The sequence below is a fragment of the Bos grunniens genome, chromosome 1 (assembly GCF_055505025.1).
Source record: "Bos grunniens cultivar Pamir isolate PY7600 chromosome 1, Bosgru_T2T1.0, whole genome shotgun sequence".
Taxonomy (NCBI): domain Eukaryota; kingdom Metazoa; phylum Chordata; class Mammalia; order Artiodactyla; family Bovidae; genus Bos; species Bos grunniens.
This window is the reverse complement of record NC_141165.1, coordinates 15,413,328-15,433,462: the sequence shown is the minus strand read 5'-3', so window position 1 is coordinate 15,433,462 and position 20,135 is coordinate 15,413,328. Positions and strand designations below refer to the sequence as shown.

The following is a 20,135-nucleotide window of genomic DNA, read 5'->3' as shown; positions in this document are numbered from 1 at the left end:
GACAGGGTGAGAAGGGGCCGAGTGGCAGGGCTGAAGGATGCTGACAGAATTGCTCTGGGGCAGGCACTTCACATAGAGTGCAGGACTTGTTTGGTTAGACCGTAAGAACGGGAGAGGTGTGTCCTGGGGCTGAGGGGTGCGCACGCCACGATGAATGTGCTGAAGTGGCTGAACTGGATCCATCTATGCTGTGTAGACGGGATCGGCAAGAACACAGTGTGCACCTGCAAGTGACCGCCAGGAGGTCAGGTTAGGACAGCTGGTCGTCCAGCACCTCCATCAGACTCCTCCCGAGTGTCAGAGCAGAACAGACTGCTGGCCACACAGGAAGCAGCTGTTCAACAGAGGGCCTGAGACACCTTGATCCCAAGCCAGACTCGGCGCCATCGCCACCTGCCATGTCCAGAGCAGAGAACCCAGAGCCGAGCCTGCAATGCTGGGGCTTTATGTAGGCGGACTCCTCCTCTGAAATGCAGGGCTGTGAGTCAGTCTTGGCCCTCGAGTGACCACTCCATACCTAGAGGACGTTCAGGGTTAGGACAGCTGAGAGGAAGGATGGGGGATGGGGATGGGGGTTGGACTGGGGACCAGTTTTCTTAGGGCTTGGGCAGAGCAGGGGGACAGGAAACTGACACACGGGGAGGCTGATAAGCAGCAAAGATGTGAGGCCTGGAGGGCTGGCACAGGATACTCTGTCTGCGCGCCCCTCCCGGCCCCTGCCCCACCGCTACCCCCTGAACCTACAGCCTGGATCCCAGCCATCCTGGGGCCCCACCTGGCATCTACCCCTCCAGCTCTCAGGCAGCTGGGGCAGGGTGATGATGGTGGCATGGTGGATAGATAGCGGTTTCACCCCAATGGAACAGTGCTCCTCAAAAAGTCCCTGGGGATCACACAGGGTCACATAACCACTGGGGGACCCAGGCCAAGAGACCCCGAGTGGCAGGCAGCACCTACAATTCACCGGGGCCCTAAAGTTCACTGGAGACACTGTCATTCCAATAAATGATTTTAGCCCCAGGCTTAAAGCAGGTGCTTAGTGACATATGAATCATTTATGAAGAATGTTAGGACAGCTCCTCTTCCAACCACCTGACCAGGGTCACACCTGACGAGAGAAAAACCAGGATTCCCAGACCCTCGGAGAAGTTGAGGGACACGGGGGCAGCGCAGGACTCAGCAAAGACAACTCAGTGTTTAGTGTTCTGTGGGCCCGTTTATTTCCTTCCAAGACCATTTGCGTTCCAGCCACATCTTCCCGGAATGAACCCAACCACACAAGGTCAGTACGAGACCGCAGTCTGTTTTTAAAGTGCTACCCAGGAATACAATCACGGTCGGGTTAAATTCATCACCACGCTTGATCATCAAGCCAAACCTCTCCGCATACCTGGAAACCCTTTTGTTTTCTTCTTAAAAAAAAAAAAAAAAAAATTGTAGCTTTGATATAACACTGGGGAGGGGGGAACTATAAGCCTAAATTATAAATGGCACATTACTGGTCGTTTGGAAGCTGGGGGAATGGGGCTGTGCTGTGCTCAGTCATGTTCAACCCCTTGCAACCCCATGGACTGTAGCCTGCTAGGCTCCTCTGTCCATGGGATTTCCCAGGTGAGAACACTGGAGTGGGCTGCCATTTCCTCCTCCAGGGTGAATGCGGCAGTTGGTTGCATTTTGACTGCTTCCTCATCTGGAAGGAAGGAATGCCAAAAAAAAAAGAAGGAAGCAGAGAGGGGTGACCTGAGTTTGCTTTGTAGGACTAGCAGTGTTGATGTCCCTGGGCCGCCTGCTTTGGTCATCACGCCTTCACAGGCTTGGGGTGGTGGTGGCAGGACCTGGCAACAAGGTCTAGGCTGGTGCTGAGACCTGTTTTTCATCTGATGGAGTTAAATGTTCTGGCTTCCAACAGTCACCAATCTATATTTCAAGTTTCAAGACTGAGGGCCATGAGAACATTACTCAGAAAACATTTGAATTGAGTGGCAGCAGTGTAAATTAACCTTTCCCTTTCTGTTCAAGAAGAAAAGGTATAGCATTCTTCTATACATGTGACCAGTAAGACCAATCAAACATCTGGACAGGCACCCAGCTTGTCACTGGCTGGCAGCGGCAGGCCAGGTAGTTATCTCTAGAAATCCAGGGATGCTTGTGGACTTAAACTTGAGACCTGGTTGAAATAAAGTGCTTGGTCTAAACCTTCTTCCTCACAGCAGGTTTTCAGCCAGAATGATGAGGTGGGTACTTCTGTTGATGCTACATGAAAACAGACACACACCTGAAGGTCCATTTCATTCCTCAGGAAATAACACAGGCTCATCCTTAAACAAATCCAATAGAAGTACTGGCAACTTATTAAAACCGACATGAGCAGCTGGTTCCAGACGTACAGATACACATTACCATTAGTGTTCATGAGAAATTGCTTTCAAAGCACCACTCTGCAAGAAATTTCATCAAAACAATATCAAAAGCCCCCAAACCACTCTCACGTGTGGAAAAGGTAAAGGGAATGAAGTGATTTACAATAAGTAGGTTTTGCATTTGGTGTATAATCTTAATTGATGTTTGGTGTCAATGACATTTAACATAAATATCCTACACTATTAAAAAATACACCTGGATAAACAGCTTGGAAATGAAACATTCACAGTATCAATACAGCCCACGTTCTCACGGCACTACCCTGACCCTACCTTTCATTTTTCCTGTCTTATTCCTATGTCAGTGTCCTCTGTCACTTCAGAAAAATGCATTTTCGGGAGACTAATGTATGCGCATCTGGAGGGTAGGCTCCTGGAGTGACTTAAATGTTCAGGGTTCTTGAAGTGCATCTAGCAGACACCAGCAGACATGCATCTCGCCAGCACACACTCCCTCTTGTGTTAATCCATGTGCTTCTCCCTCACAGGTTGGACGGAAAGCCCCTGACACTTCCCCAGGACCCTGAAAAGGAGTCAGGTCTTGAGAAAGTTGAGAAGCAGAGCCCTGGATGAAGGTATGGAGCAGTGAGCAGGATGCTTGTGGGGTTGTTCAGGAATGGGAATGGCTACGACTTCTTTTAGAGTGAGAAAGTTGAAAGTAAGACTCTGACACCTTCACACTCAAGTAAGTCGAGTTCAAATCAAATAAAAAATTGCACTGACAACTTCTGATCAGTGTCTGACATTCTGACACACACAATACCCTCTTAGAATTAATTCTGAAATGTCACAGGTTCTGCCGAGCACATGAGAAAGGACAAGAATCCCTCAAGTGAAACAGAACATTAATGAGACCATTGGTTCCAAAAGACTAGTAGTGATTTCTAGTCTGTGGTGACTAACTTGGTATGAACATACTAGATTTTGGAATGTCAGGTGCTAATTTACAGTGATAACAATTGGAGTATAATCTTTAAAAGCAATGTATGCTAAAAAAGTCATTTTACAGTCAGTTGATAATTATTGGGACACCTAAGGATTTTGAATAGTGCGTTTTAAAACAAAATTCCTGGTTTTTAAGTTTTTTTGATGTGGACCATTTTTAAAGCCTTTATTGAACCCGTTTCAATATTGGTTCTGTTGTTTATACTCTAGATTTTGGCCACGAGGCATGTGGGATCTTAGCTCTCTGGCCAGGGATTGAACCCATACCCCCTATACTGGGAGGTGAAGCCTTAACCACTGGACCACGAGGGAAGTCCCTATAATAAAATTCTTAATGTTATTTTCTAATCTCATCCCAAAATGAAAAAGAGTAGGAAAGGAAAGAAGTCTATAAACTTGATTTTTATAAAGGTTTCTGCTCATCCCTGGCTCTCTTCCATGAAGTATATGTTGAAGGAGTCACAAAGGCACCTCTAGAAAGGGGCTCACCCAATTTCCTATCTGTGACAGAAGCCGAGTTTTCATAATTGCCTTTGAGTCTTACGAAGAAAAATGGATCTTATGCAAAACCTGTCATCAGGATGACAGGTGCTCCTTAATAAGCATTTCTCCTAAAAGTGCCTCATCCAGAGGAGTGAAAACCTGTGACTGGACCCCAGGGGAAGGGCTCATGGATGAGGAACATGGTTTCCCCCTGGGAAAAGGCGAATTGATGAGGAAGGTGGTTTGGAAGATCCATAGGATACTAACATCGTGTGCCAAGCTCACTGTTTTTCCCACTGGAAATTAAAACAAGGGCCTCCCAAGAGTGGCTGAGCAGCGTTCACAGTAGCATTCTGAAGAGCTCATAAAAGAAATCTGATGTGTGTTTGGCTCATTTGTTATTAAACTTCCATTCCTAAGACTCACACCTGAGACATAAAATGATTTCCTCCTTTGCCCTGATAGTACTTTGTTTCAGCTGTTGGCAATATTTGGCAAAACCTTGAACTAAAGAAAAACCACGTATGTATGGTGAACACAGCCTTGTGTTTGTGGCTTATTGCTCCTGACTTCATCTGACGGGCTGGCTGCTCTCCTGTGAGCCCGGACGGCAGACGGCAGGGAAAACATTCCGTGTGTTGACTGCTCTGTTGGTATTATTATAGCTTCTGACGCTATTCAGAAAAATGTAAAACCACCTAAGGATTTACATATCTCCTACTTGCAAATAGGCTCAAAGTAAACTTAGAAAAGTGTTCAGCATAATATGCATAGGATATATTTAGTATTTGCATAATTTTTCAAATTATATGGCTAATATCAAAGGCAAGTGTCTTCCTATATTTGTCAGTGTTTCCATTACTGCAGTGATTGCTCTGTTTGCCCGCGTCCCTCCTCTCAGTCTGCAGGGGCAGCCGCACTTTTTATTCTGAGTAGCCAATCAGGAGAGGTGACCCATCCATTCCATTCACAGTGACAGCACGGAGGAACCGTCCCCTTTGCTATGTGGTCCAGGCACCAACCAAGGTTAGAGCATGGAGGACCGAGCTCGTTTCCCCAGCTGCCCGTCCACAGCCCCTTACAGTGAGTTCCACAGCTCGCACGGGAAGTATCCTCCCATCTAACTTCAGTCCTCAGCTGTGAGCACAGACAAACGGTGGAGTCTTCGGGTCCCCTGGCTTCTGGTGGCAAATTGGGCTTTGCAGATTCTCTTCAGGGAAGCCTCCTGGATGGAGACTGTTTTTTTTTTTTTTTCCCTTTAAAAGACAAAATGGTTGGAAAAACCCCAGCTAGACGGTGGACAGGGCAGCCGTCCAGCAGCTCGCTGGCCCTCTGGCTGTATCCCGGCAGGTGGCGATGGTGGGTCCGCACCTGCAGCTTCCCTGGGGAGGGGGCACCGGCCTACGGGCAGGGGTCCGAGGGGGCGCCATTCAGGGTGCTCTGGCCCCGGTGCCTGGAGAGCAGCTTCTTGTTCAGGATCCGAGAGAGCGTCACCCCCTTCCTCCGTGACCCATCAGGCTGCTGCAGGAACACGAGGTCATTGTGTGACTGGCTCAGGCCGGGGTCTTTCTGCTGGTGCCGCCGGCGGAAGAAGAGCTTGGCACCCTTCCTTAAAATTCCTCCTGAAAGAGCAAGGCATAGGGTCAGAGGGCTGCAGCGAGAGGCTGGGACGTGTCCGGGAGGGAAGGAGAGAAGGCAGCTCCAGTGACTAACACAGGCAGCCTGTGACTGCAAGCGCAGAAAGGCAGCTGGGTCAGGCCTGTGCGCAACACAAGAGCTCCCAAGGCGTAGTGAGCAGAGCAGCTTAAAAAAGGAGAGTAGGGGCAGTGGGCTGGACTGTCCCTTGGAATCCATTCCCAGGGAAGGCACTCAGATCCCTGACTTTTAGGGGTCCCCTAGCCCTACCCACTCCTTGTCATGAGGAACAGTATAAGTAGCAGAGCAGGGCTCTAATGACCCAGAAAGGATGCTCCGATATCAAAACCAAATTAAGGACTCTGACAGAAACGATTTTCACCTTCTTAGGAAAGTTGTTGTTTAGTTCGAGTCGTGTCCGACTCTTTGTGACCCTGTCAACTGTAGACCGACAGGCTCCTCTGTCCATGGGATTTCCCAGGCAAGAATACTGGAGTGGGTTGCCATTTCCTTCTCCAGGGGAGCTTCCCGACCCAGGAATCAAACCCACAACTCCTGCACTGGCAGGTAGATTCTTTACCACTGAGCCACCTGGGAAGCCCCTTAGGAAAGTTAAATGACACTTATTCTTTTGGGGAGGAAGAGCTTTTATAACTCCAGATCCAGCATGTGTCTATTAAGCTAAGTCACATGACATGTCTGTTACTTGATCACTTTTGATCTACAAAACCTCAATTTTGCTTGTTCGGATCTATGCAAATTCGATGTAAAATGATGGAACATGAACTAGAAAAATATAGCAGCAGCAGTGATTTCAACAGCGATGGTTCCTTAAAGGTTAAAGGCCAGTTACCATAGCAACGGGACAGAGCCCACTAACCTGCTTTCACTTCCACAAACTAGTTTAACATCCTGTGAATAAGGCCCCACCAGGGTCCTTTCCAGTCAGGCTGTGAAACCCATGACCATTTTGCATGCAGGAGTTAAGGACTTTGAAAGAAGAATGGCTTGACCTTCCCAATAAGGAGCTTTATAGCTAACCTGGCAATTCATTCTTTTCATGACAGATCCAGCAAGTACTTCAAAAGCTGTGACATATGCAAAACCATCCGGCTTAATCCAAACAGGAGGCCTGAGGGCAACGCTTTGCTCTTCTAGCTGAGACAGATAATTGTGGAATCTGACCGAGCCCTGTCCACAGACCTTTGCAGGATCAGCACTGACTGTGGCGAAGGCAGCAATCCCGTGAATTTCAGAGGCCACACCCTAGACCTGAACTTAAGGATGCCCGTCCTACTTGCTCTGCCCAGAATGGATGGGTCTCCTCTCCTGATTGGCTGCTCAAATAAAACCCCTGAGGACTGAGAGGTGGGACAGAGAAACAGAGAAACCACCACAGGAACAAAAACACTATGACAAGTGTAGGAAGACATCTGCCTTTGATATTAGCCATATACCTTGAAAACTTAGAAGCTTCTGTGCGGAAGCTCAAGAGAAACGGGCTGAGTTTCATTGGGTCAAAGCTGCCCCCAAAGAATTGTTTTGGTTCTCTCTTTGGATACAATCACCTTTCAAGAAGGCTGAATAGGATATACATATATACATCAGTCAGTTCAGTTCAGTCGCTCACTCGTATCTCTTTGCGACCCCATGGATTGTAGCACGCCAGGCCTCCCTGTCCATCACCAACTCCTGGAGTTCACTCAAACTCATGTCCATTGAGTTGGTGATGCCATCCAACCATCTCATCTTGTGTGTGTGTGTGTATATATATATATATATTTACAATTATATATATTTATAGTTATATATATGTATATGTCGGAGAAGGCACTGGCAACCCACTCCAGTACTCTTCTTGCCTGGAGAATCCCATGGCTGGAAAGGCCTGGTAGGCTGCAGTACATGGGGTCGCTACGAGTTGGACACGACTGAGCGACTTCATTTTCACTTTTCACTTTCATGCATTGGAGAAGGAAATGGCAACCCACTCTAGTGTTCTTGCCTGGAGAATCCCAGGGACGGGGGAGCCTGGCGGGCTACAGTCCATGGGTCACAAGAGTCAGACACGACTTAGTGACTAAACCACCACCACCACCAGAGTTGGGAGGTGGTGTGCAGGGGCTTGAGGAAGGCTGGAAGAGGGACAAAGCAGAAAGGTGAATGTAAGTCTCCGTGGCTTTACTTCAAGTCAACGGGCCTGACTGGCTGCTCCCTGGACCTCAGAGGTCCATTCCTGGATCCATTCTAATCCCGGGAAGATGCAGCGTATCTCAAAAAAAACAGCAGGCAGGGTGCATGATGGCAGGGGTCACCACAACCCATGGGGCCTGACTCTGGAGTCTGGCCAGTGGGGTGGATACAGTGATGCCTGATGGTTAATGACCTAGGGACTCAAATGTCCCGGAGGCTCCCAACCTGGCCAGGTTCCCTTAGGTTCGGGTAGGTGGGGGATGGGAGGTGCTTAGGAGGTGTTTCTGGTCTACAGGTAGCTGCTCTGGGTTAAGCTCACAGTCACTCAGTCATGTCTGACTCTTTGCGACCCCATGGACCGCAGCACACAGGCTTCAGCCCCTCAAATAGCATGTAAATGTGGGGCTGTCACATCAGAACAGAGGAGAGGGAGGGAGGTCCGAGGGACCCATCTGGTTAACCTAGACTCTAATCCCACTTCCCATTCCCATCTCCCTGGGGTGGGGGACAGGGAATGGAAGTGTGGGGAGGGGAGCAGACCGGTCTGTTCCCCAGGCCAGCTGCAGACCTAGGGATGTGGAAGCCAGCAGTAAGAGAACCTCCCCTTGAACACTCCATCCACAAAGCCCATTTCACACGTGTCCCTGTGCTGAAATCCCATCCGGGGTTTGGAGCCAAGATCTAAGGTGTGAGTGGGGGCGGTGTCACAGTTTGAATCTTGTCCATCCAGAATTCTTATGTTGGGGTCCTAACCCCAGGTCCTCAGAATGTGACCTTACTTAGAGATATGGTCATGACATTGGCGATTCAGTTATAGCAAGGTCATTAGGACAGGTGCTAATCAAGTATGACTGGGGTCCTTATAAAAAGGGGAAGTTTGAACAGAGGCGCACTGGGAAACGCCATGTGAAGATGAAGGCAGAGCTCAAGGTGATGCACCTACAAGCCAAGAGGCAACGTGCTATGTTGTTAGCAATCCCCCCCCAAACCCCAAAGCTGGGGGAGCGGCTGGGACAGACCCTCCCTCCCAGCCTCAGGAGCAGCCAGCCCTGCCCACATCTTGATCTTGGACTTCCAGCCTCTGGAACTCAGAGACGAAATCTCTGTTGTTTAAAGTACCTCACCTATGGAGCTCTGTTTCAGCCACCCCCAGGGTCTAACACAGACGAGACAGGGAAGGGGAAGATCTGACTTAGGATGAGGATCCTGGAACGGCAGCCGTGTCCTCCTGTATCCCTGAACCCTGGATACCGTGTGGAAGATTGCGCTGCCCTCCCTGCCAGGCACACGCGTGGTTTCTGTCCTTCGTCCTCCACCCTCTGGAGCAGGGGTGCTGTGTTGTTAACTGCCTGCTCAGCATCAGTCCAGAACCAGATGCTGCCACATGTGCTCTGGTTCAGATTGACCCCTAACTTGCCACGACTTGCCACACTCTGGGGACGTCGGATTTTTGGACAGAGGATGGTCACGTGAGGGGCGAGACTGAGGTTTGCACCTCTACAAGCTGCAGCCCAGGTTACGTTTCCCAGCCTTCTCCAAGGGTGCTCTCATCTCTTGCTTACAAATAAGGAAGAAGAGACTCAGAGAGGGACATGCTCTGTCCTTCAAAGCTTGGCTCCTCTGTGCTGCTGAGGATGCATCTGAACTGGAGGTAGCTGGCGGGCATCTGGAGGGCCGGTCTGCCAAGTTGCTGCTGGGGAGTTCTCCGGAGGGTGGGACTGAGCAGTTCTCAGAGGGAGCTCAGAGCAGAGCCCTGCTGTTTGGCAGGGACTGGGATAGGCTTCCGGGCATGATGAAAGGCATGCCGGTGGCCTGGGGAGGACAGAATATTCCAGCGCTGTGAGCCCTTCTCCAGGCTCTGCAGTTTAACTCATCACACATGAAGAAGGACCAGTACAAGCCGAGGTTATTCCATTTTCATCACTAAATAAAAATGTGATCGTCTGTTTAAACTTGGTCACTCAAGCACAGTGACCTTCGGGGTAAATGACTGGGGATGGACACAGCACAGCTGCGCTTGGTGGACACCGATACAGCCGCAGCATGGCAGGTCGTAGCTCAGACGGGCAAGTGCACTCTTCTTTGCAGGGAGGCAGGGCCATTCAGAGCCACATGACCAGGACGCCGCACCCAGTGTTCTGTGCCAGCTTGCCCAGTGTGCCCAGCGACTCCATCCGGCACTGAGCTGAGTGTTGCTGGGAAGGCCCTGTCCGTGTGGTCCAGGTCTCCCACCTGTGCCTGAGCCCTAGGAGATACCCCAGGTGACGTGCATGGCCTTCATCCAATCAACTGAGAACAAAAAGGAAGGATCCCCGGGCAGAGATTCTGCCTCAAGACTGTGGCATCAGCTCCTGTCTGCCCTGTAGGTTTCAGACTCACCCACACAACCCAGATCCTTGAAATCTAGAACCAATCAATTCTGTTTCCCTGGAGAACCCTGATGACACAAGAACTCTAGTTTCGAAGGTCACACTTTCCCCGGGCCCCAGAATCTGTCACTCCTTGCTGACAGGGGAACTCACAACAATGGGGCAATGGAGAGAGGCTGTTCAGATTTAACAAGCCCACTTCATTCACCTGCCGGGCAAGAAGCAAGGCTCAGACCTCACTCCCGATCTTAAAGATGCCTGAAGGTCAAATGTGAAAATGGGTTACGTGAAACTTAAGGCAAATAACCAAAATCTTACACGGTACCAGGAAGAGAAAAAAAAAATCTTTCTCTGGTTCCAGCAAGGTTGCTGCTGCTAAGTTGCTTCAGTTGTGTCCGACTCTGTGCGACCCCACAGACGGCAGCCCACCAGGCTCCCCCGTCCCTGGGATTCTCCAGGCAAGAACACTGGAGTGGGTTGCCATTTCCTTCTCCAATGCATGAAAGTGAAAAGTGCAAGTGAGGTCGCTCAGTCGTGTCTGACTCTTAGCGACCCCATGGACTGCAGCCCACCAGGCTCCTCCATCCATGGGATTTTCCAGGCAGGAGTACTGGAGTGGGGTGCCATTGCCTTCTCCGCCAGCAAGGTTAATAAAATATATATATGTGTGTGTATATATATATAAGGCTCAAGGATAAACACATTGTTTAGTTGCTCCGTTGTGTCCAACTCTTTTGCGACCCTATGGACTGTAGCCTGCCAGGCTCCTCTGTGCATGGGATTTCCCATGCAAGAATACTGGAGTGGGTTGCCATTCCCTTCTCCAAGGGATCTTCCCAACCCAGGGATTGAACCTGTGTCTCCTACATTGGCAGGTGTATTGACAGGTGTATTCTTTACCACTGCACCGCCCCCGAGAAACCCCATAAACTCATATACGAAGGAATTAAAAATAATTATTCTATTTGATGTTGCAAATACTCCCCACTTTATTCCTGCTTGTTTCCACAGTTTAACAGACATAAATTGCTCAAGGAAAAATGTGTCCCAACATCTTACTGACAGGAGAACGGTGACCAAAAGCAAACTTGTAAGTTGCAGTTTGCTACCCAAAGGACAGCTTTAGACTTCAAGGGGAACCATGGACAGCCCATTTATAGAAATGACTACCTTTTAGAACCAAGGACAGTTATGGAGGCCGGTCCGTCTGTATTTCTTGGTGAGGTGGTGGTGCACGTGGGCTACCACCGTCCTGTCTTTCCCTGAGATGCCGGTCTCCTACCACCTGACCAGGGCACTTTGCAGGAGGGATGTGGGAAAAGTAGCATCCTGGCAAGGTCCAACTGGGAAGGGACGGGAGGGATGGGGACGTGGGGAGCTTATCTAGCTTCCAGCTCAGTTAGGGTATCTGCTTTCCTCATAGCAAGACTATTCTTAATTTAAAAAAATATATAAAACAAAAATAACTTACTGTGTAGGCAATTAACTCTGGTTGGCATAGCGATCCTCTTAAGTTAAAGGGGATGAGCAGGAGATGGAGAAAAGGAAGAAGTGAAAAGAAAAGTTTGCAACAGCAAAATCAGAATGCGAGACGGTAAGAGTTTGAAGCATTTACATCACACAACGTAGGATGCTACTGTGCAGGATGTTGGTTTGTTTCTCTTTGTCTTACTTTTGAGTGTTTCTCAAAGTCTCCACCGATGCTTTTGTTCTGACTTGTGGTAAAACAGACATAAATGTACCATCTTAGCCACTTCTACGTTTGGTTTGTCTTAAGTGCATTCGCAGTGTGGTATAAGCATACCAGGGCTTTGTTAAGCTAAAAATAAAACTAGTTTGAGAAATGCATTTCCTGTCTTGGCTGCATCATCACAATAAGTAGATTTCCAATCAGCAGAATTCCAGGGGAATTCTGACAGGCAGGCAGGTCTCAGAAAGCTAACTTCCTCCTGTGACAGGAGACACAGGTGGTTCTTAATCTGAAAACTGTTTTTAGTTTACAAAGGAGAGCTGCCTCCTTATCACCAGTTTTGGTGGGAAACAGCAACTATCTGCACAACGCAGAACCATCTAAGGTTCTGACAACAAATCTCTCAGATAACACTGAGAGATTAACACTGAGAATATAAAGCCCTTTTTTTAAGTGCTACCAAATGCGTCCCTTTAAAAAATCCTGCGTCTGTGAAGCCCTAGGAGTGAGGTGCGTCCTGGGAGCCCAGCGCCATCCTCCGGGGCTCAGGGTGGAGGACCAGCACATCTGTGGGCACCAGGTCCCCAAGAGTGAGGGTGTCACCCATCCCACCGGCCACGGGAGAGAAGCAGGGTGGCCAGGACACAGCAAGGACACACACCGCAGGGAAAGAGCTCCCTGGGAGGACCGGCAGAGGGAGCGAGGGAGGAGGGAACAGCGGTCTCCGAATGCACCTGGGTTGGCGAGGCTCAGCCTTTCAGAATGGGCTGAGGGCGGGAGGCAGGGCCAGCTTCTGTGAGAAGAGGAGACGGACGGCTGCTGGTCTGTTGGGCACAGAAGGGGCACATCCACCTGTTCCCCGTGTGTCCACCCTGCCCAGTGCCCACCTGCCTGCCTTAGGCCCAGGTGAGCCTCCTTGGGCAGCTCTGGCCCCAAGACACCGGGGGCGGAGGTCGGGGGCTGGTGCATGCCAGGCTGTGGACCAACAGCCAGGCCACCTTTTCCACAACAGAAGCCAGGAAGCCACCACAGAGCCAGTGCTCAGGTCACCACTCCCCACGCCACTCCTGGTCACCTGATGGGGCCCTGGGGATAAGGTCTCAACACTGGGCAGGGGGCAGATGGAGTCTCTTCATCTCAGGGTCTGGAACCACACCTAGGAATCCTCTCCTCTCTCTCTCCTCCTCTTCTAACTTCTGCCTCCTCCCAGATCTGTCCCCGATCTGCGGGGGTGGGTCAAGGGGGACAGACAGGAATCGAATGCGGAGGGCTCTCCAGCTCCATCCCAAGGATACCAGGGCTGTCCTGTGCCCTGAGGTGTGATGACAGGCAACCCTGGCCTCGACCTGGCTGAAGCCAGCAGCACCCCCTACTCCCAGCTATGACAATTGAAATTCTCCAGCCACGTCCGGCATCCCCTGGGGAGGGGACATGATTGCCCCAAGCAGGAACCACTGCACTGGTCCGCGGCACCAAGAACAAAGGAGCAGAAGGCAGAGCCGCTGACCACGGTTCCCGACTAGTGAGATTCCTAATGTCTACCCTCGCCGAGGAACCAGGACAGAGCTGTACCCAGGACTCCTGGATTGGCCCCAGCCCCTGCCTCGGCTCTCCTATCCCATGCTCTGCACTGGGACCTCCTATAACCGCTCGGCCGGTGGGGTTCTCGGGGAGGCGGGCACCCGCAGTAGGTATATCCCCGAACATGGAGGAGGGAGCTGAGACTCAGTGAGTCTTGAAGCCTCACATCTAGAGCTGGCCAAACCTCTGGGCTAAATTCTCTTGGCAAGTATCTTCAGGTCACCATCGTGCCAAAGCACTGTCTGGGTTAAACTGCACACTGAAGAAATGTACAGATTTAAAGCCCTGTTTTAGTGCTAATGCAAAACAGTCGCTTATTCTAATTCAATGATTACCTCACCTCCACACATGTGTTAAGTTAATTGGCTAATTTTCTAGCGAGCTCTCTCTCTGTGCGTCCTGTTAGGGCTGAGTGGGGAGGTCTGGTTTGGTTTCAGTTGGAGGGAAGAGTCTGAGAGGCATGCAAGTGCAGGGGAGCCCATCTGTGCAGCTGAGGGAACCCCAGTCTCTGCCCAGCTGGTCTCCTTGGCTCCATTGTGGTATGTGGCTCCTGGTGGCCCCTCTCCATGCTCTGGATGGTTCTACTCCCAGGAGGAGGGTGCACAGACAGAGAACAGGGTGCCTCTAGCCATGAACACCAAGTGGCCCCGAGAACACAGAGAAATGACCCGGCCACTCACACGCAGAAGGGTTCTGAACGTGTCCCCAGCCCTGCCCATGGGCTCGAAATGGGCTCAAACATTGAGTGCAGGTGTTTTTGTAGGTGTGGGGGTGCAAGGGTAGGGTGCCCTTGTAGAGGAGAAGGGAAAGAGAGCAGAGGCTGAGAACTGAATTTCAGTCTGGAAACTAGCAGGAGACCAAAGCCACAGACTGGCAGAGGGGAGCGATGGGGAGCAGGGCCGGGTGGGGAGGGGCTGGTACCTTTATGCTTCTTGGCAGCGGCTGGCTCCAACTCCGACACACTCAGGGAGCTCTCAGACAACTCGTCCCCCTCGGGGTCCTGCAGGGCCTGGCCACCCCACGCCCCAGCGGGTGGCTCTTTCTCCAAGTCCCAGGAGTCCAGCTCTATCTCCTGGGGCTCCAGGGCTGGTAGGGTCCCCACTGGGGCCTCCTCCGGTGGGGCAGAGGTCACAGCCGCCTCCGGCTGGTCCTGGGGGGCATCCTCTTGGTGGGCACCATCCATGGAGGCTGCGTAGTCCAGCATCAGGGCCGCATCACTGTCCTGAGATAGCGAGGTCTGTCCAGGGGCGAGAGACAAAGTCAGGGTGAGGAAGGTGCCAGGATACTCGGGAGGAGCAGTGAGCTGGAGAAGCCTTGGCAGCCCCACACACACAGCCGTGGGGGTGGTTTTGGCGTCCGAAGGTGCCCGGCCCTCCAAGGAGACAGCTAAGGAAGCTGAGAATCAGTGGACGCAGGTCTCCCAAGGCAGAAGGTCGGCCTGAGGTGCCAGGCTGGGGGAATCTGGGAAAAAGCACCCTCTCTGGGTGTGGAGGTGGCACATAGTCTGCTTAGTGACCACTGACAACTGCCTTTTCTGACCCAAGTCAGAAATGCCCACTGATTCAATCTGGGACAATTTGACCTTCAGTAAAAATGAGGCTTTCTTGGCGGCTCAGCAGTAAAGAATTCCCCTGCCAGTGCTGGAGATGTGAGTTCAATCCCTGAGTTGCAAACATCATCTAGAGGAAAAAACCGCAATCCACTCCAGTATTCTTGCCTGGAGAATCCCATGGACAGAGGAGCCTGGTGGGCTACAGTCCAGGGTTCGCAAAGAGTTGGACATGACTTAGCGACTAAACAACCACAACAAAAATGGTAAGTCAGCTGGACTAAATGATCTAGAATAAAACCTTAGAGAAAGAGGAGATGGAGACAGTCACAAGTCTTGTCCTTATTTGTTCTTTTTTTTTTTTAAGCCTCTGGTGCCTCAGACAGTAAAGAATCTGCCTGCAAATGCAGGAGACCTGCGTTCTCTCCGTGGGTCGGGAAGATCCCCTAGAGAAGGGAATGGCTACCCATTCCAGTGTTCTTGCCTGGAGAATCCATGCATAGAGGACCCTGGTGGGCTACAGTCCATGGGGTCACAGAGGGTCAGACACGACTGAGTGACTAACAGTTCTACTCTCATTCTTATTTTTGGTTTTTAGTTTGGTATAGTTTTGTTTTTGGTCACACTGCTTGGCATGTGGGATCTTAGTTCCCTGACCAGGGGATGGAACCCCCTGCCCCCTGCAGTGGAAACTTGAAGTCCTAACCACTGGGCCACCAGGGAAGTACATTCACTCATTTATTAATCCTAAAGAAAACCCAACTACTGAACTGAGCCGGGTGCTTCCAGAGATGCTATCGCCCCCTCCTGGCTGCTTCTGGAAGTGCATGCAGGAAACCCAGAGGCATCACCTGGCTCTTGGAAGATGGTTTCCAAGGCCACCCACACCCTGGGTACAATTGCAACATTGGTGACTCGCCCCTAGCACTTCCCACGATCTATTATGGCCCCTTTCCCAAGAGCCAGGGGCTCAGGTCTCAGCATGCCCTCCTATCCACCCTCTTATGCCCTCAAGAAATCAAGCTACCCGCCGTGTCCAAAAATTCATCTTTCTCCTTGTCCCCTCCCAACTACTAAATTTCCCACCTGCCCCTCCATCACTCACATTTTCTTTGCTCATTCTGAAAGGTTAAAAAGAGTTAGGGACTGTCACCTAGGCCCTTTCCCTGAAGGGCTAGCCTCTCCAGTAGCCTGGCCTGCCCATTGTCCACACGGGATGCCTCGAGCCTGCCATCTGCCCTGGACTAAGGTCACAAAGCAGCACAAGGAAGGCACAGGGACAGGGATGTGTTTTAAAACAAGTTTCATTTCTCTGACTGCAGGAGGCATAAAGTTTCACTGCAAAAGGAAGGGTTTGGAAATGAGTCATGTGTAAAGTGAAAGTTCCCCAAGACGGCTTGGTGATGGGGGTGGAGGTCCTGTCCTGAAGGGGAGCTGACCTCATCTCGGTCTTTCTCTTTCAGTAATTTTTCTTCAAATGATTCACCAACCTCTCAACACCCAAAGCATCCCAGGTCAGAAACCATCAAGTTCCTTCCTCAACAGGATAAGCTGCGTAAACAAAAATGCCACAAGTAATCCCTTGTTGCTGTTGCTGCTGCTGCTAAGTCACTTCAGTCGTGTCCGACTCTGTACAACCCCATAGAGGGCAGCCCACCAGGCTCCTCCGTCCATGGGATTTTCAGGGCAAGAGTACTGGAGTGGGGTGCCAAGGGATTCTCTGAATCCCTTGTTGGGGGAACACAATCTGACATTCCCCAGGTGGCGCTAGTGGTAAAGAACCTGCCTGCAATGCAGGAGACCTGAGAGATGCAGGTTTGATCCCTGGGTCAGGAAGATTGCCTGGAGGAGGACATGCAACCCACTCCAGTATTCTTCCCTGGAGAATCCCAAGGAGAGAGGAGCCTGGTGGGCTACAGTTCATGGGGTTGCAAGGAGTTGGACACGACTGAAGCCACCTAGCAAGCACGCAGGCAACCTGACATTCCAGGGGTGGAACTTTTCGGAGTTAAGTTGAGAGCCAGGGCAGGGCAAGGCGGGCGTGGGAGGAGGAGAGGCTCACCTTGGAGACCCCGGATATGATGATTGTGCTCTTCTTCCTCGGGGACTTGAGCTTCAGCTTCGAGGACTCGCTGAGCTGTCGGATGGCGACTTCAGCCACCGGGTCGGCCCCGTTCAGCACCAGCAGCTCTGCCGGGGGAAGAGCAGGGTCGGACACATTAGCAAAACCTGGAACTTCGACAGGAACTTCAAAGACTGGGCAACAGATCTGGTCGTTAAGGAGGGGTTGGCAAACATTTTCTGTAAAGGGCCAGAGAGTGACTAGCTTGGGCTTTGTGGGCAGCTGGCCTGTCACAAGTACTCCACGCTGTCTCAGAAGTGGGTAAGCAGAGACCAGATGTAAGAGTGCACACCGGGGACTTCTCCCCCGGATGTGGTCCAGTGGATAAGAAGCTGCCTGTCAATGCAGGGGACATCAGTTTGATCCTTGGTCCGGGAAGATTCCACATGCCTCGGGCCAACTGAGCTTGTGTGGCACAACTATTGAGCCCAGATTCTAGAGCCCATGCTCTGCAACAAGAGAAGTCACAGCAATAAGAAGCCTGTGCAATGCAAATACAGAACGCCCGTGCGTGGCAACGAAGACCCAGTGCAGTCAATAAAATAGAAGTAAATAATACAATAATTTAAAAAATTATGCTTTTTTTTTTACAGTGGGCATGGCAGGTTCTGGGGAAACTTCATGAGCAGGACAGGCAATGTTACTGGTCTACAGCTGATGCTCTGTGCTTACACACACTCACCAAGGTGTACGCTTCACATCGTGCACTTAAAAAATAGTAATAATTTTGTTTATTTATTTTTGGCTCTGCTACTGCTCGGGCTTCTCTCCAGGTGCGGCAAGTGGGGGCTAGTCTCCAGCACAGGCTCTAGAGCACAGCTCAGGAGCTGCAGTGCACAGGCTTAGTTGCTCTGCAGCGTGTGGCATCTTCCCAGATCAGGGATCGAATCAGCACTTCTGATTGGCAGGGGGATTCTTCACCACTGAGCCACCAGGGAGGCCCTCACATCGTGCATTTTAATGTATGGAAGTGATGCCTCAGTGGAGGTGATAACTAAGGCATGTAAGGAAACAGAAACCTCTGAGCTTTGGGGAGACGTGAATTCTGAAGGGCAGTGCAGCTACCCCCTGGCCCTCCCAAGAGGTTCGCACACACAAGCTATTGTTCAGGGTGTCAAGGGACCGTTCACGGAAGCTGCTCCCCCCCAGGATTAGCCCACACCCCGGCCAACATCCAGGGAATGCTTAACTCGGACCCAAGCCCTGCAAAGAACTCAGTGTGTGTTATTTCAGGTAAATACTCCCAAGGTCTCCGGGGGGGGGATTTTTTCAGTCTCCATTTGAGGAATGGGGAAGACAGGAGGCAGCCAGGTGGGCGGCAGGGCTGGGACCTCCCCCACTCCCCTCCCCCACCCCCCATCAACCTGGCCAGGTCTCTCCCACTCAGAGATGCTGCTGGATCTCACAGGTAATCGCTGCTGTAGGGCAATTAAAAGGACATGGGTGAAGGAGCAGGATGTCAACAGGAACTTTTTCTCACTTTGGCCTTAGTCTGTGGACCACAGATGCTCCACTTCCACGGCAGTCGTGAAGGACCAAGTGGTGGAGACCTATGTGGCCAATGACCACCCCCCACCCCCGACCCCAGGGGAAGAGCAGAGCATGGTGAGGGCTCCTGGGAGATGGCAGCGCTGCCAGTCCCAGGTCTCAGGACAGGGATGGCGGCACCGAGCCCAGAGCTTCCGTCCATCCTCAGAGATCCCAGCTGGGTGTCAGCTATGCTTGAGAAAGCTTCCAGGGTCCTTGGCTGCACAGAGCGGGCTGGGGATCCACAGCGGGGACACCCTGCTCAGGGTGAAGGTGCCCCCATGCTACAAGGCAGAGCTGAGTAAGGACTCTGGGGAGCAGCCAAAGGAGGGGTATTGCTTCCGCCGAGGATTCTGCAGTTGTTGTCGGTGGAGGGGCGGGTACCCTGCAGCTCCCATAGAACCAGGGAAACTCCCATGGGGAAGAGGCAATTTTCCACTCCTGCCAGGCTCTGAGAACACACAGCCATCCCAAGACAGCACCCATCAAAGGAGCGCTGCCTGCCCCGTGCCCACCTCTCCCATCCCATCCACAACCTTAACAAGGAAAGAAAAACAGGACTCGGTGGACGGGGGCTGGTGGGCGAGCTGGAGAGAAGCTGCCTGCTCCATCCTTCTCAAAGTGCAGGTCACATGTGATGATCAAAGGGAAGAAATTTAACCCCACATTTAGATTGTGTTTTGACTCCAACGGCAGGGACACAAGCAACCAGGAAGTGAGAACCTGCATCCAGAGCTCTGGGGACACTAACCCAGTTACAGGGGCTTCCCAGGTGGCGTTAGTGATAAAGAACCCACCTGCCAACGCAGGAGATGTAAGAGACCCAGGTTCCATCCCTGGCCGGGAAGATCCCCTGGAGGAGGGCATGGCAACCCACTCCAGTATTCTTGCCTGGAGAATCCCCATGGACAGAGGAGCATGGTGGGCTACAGTCCAAGAGGTTGCAAAGAGTTGGACACGACTGAGTGACTTAGCATGCCACCTTATTACAGAGGTTTCCAGAGACAAAAAATAGAGAAGTCTTTACAATTATATCCCTGAATCCTGCTTATTTTATGATATCCAGGTAATTGGCACACCGAACAAAAGGAAAAATCACAGCCATAAATTTTTCGCAGTGAGGCATGAGCTGGGTTTTCTGCTTCTTTTGTCCAAGTTCCCTGGAACTTAGGGCAGGGATGCCAAGGCCACTCTCAGTCCTTCACTGACTTCCACTTCCCTCGTGTTCTTTTAGCTCCTCACTTATCCTTGAAAAAAACAACTCTTCCCCAAACTCTAACAAGGAAATGCGTCTTCTCACCAGATGAGAGCTCGCAAGCAGAGCCGGAAGGAGCCGACTGGGGACCATCTCGAGTGGCCTCACGTTACCTGTGTCTGAGGAAGAGAATGTTTTGCTGACGGGGGCACCGTGGCAGGAGATGGCCTCGACCGAGATGTCCTTCTCGATGACCTTCACCTTGACAGGTGTCCTCAGGGGAGACTCTGCCGGGAGAAATCCTGGTTATAGCGGCCCTTCGAAAGCTGTCTGACTCTGCAGTCACCGGAAAGTGAAACCATGTCTCATTTCAGCTCTACTTCAAGCAGCCTGGGGGGCTTCCCTGGTGGTCCAGCGGCGAAGGCT

General features: G+C 51.3%; 1 protein-coding gene across 1 annotated transcript in view; it reads right to left on the bottom strand.

The window, feature by feature from the left end:
• Positions 1 to 1,196: 1,196 nt before the first annotated feature.
• C2CD2 (C2 calcium dependent domain containing 2) overlaps positions 1,197 to 20,135 on the bottom strand; it is a 65,681-nt gene continuing 46,742 nt past the window's right edge. The window contains exons 11-14 of the mRNA XM_086315786.1: positions 19,883 to 19,996; positions 16,928 to 17,055; positions 14,238 to 14,553; positions 1,197 to 5,470 (exon numbers count right to left, since the gene is read on the bottom strand). Coding sequence (XP_086171912.1) covers positions 5,250 to 5,470; positions 14,238 to 14,553; positions 16,928 to 17,055; positions 19,883 to 19,996 — 779 coding nt within the window. The 3' untranslated portion in view covers positions 1,197 to 5,249. The remainder of the gene's footprint in view (positions 5,471 to 14,237; positions 14,554 to 16,927; positions 17,056 to 19,882; positions 19,997 to 20,135) is intronic.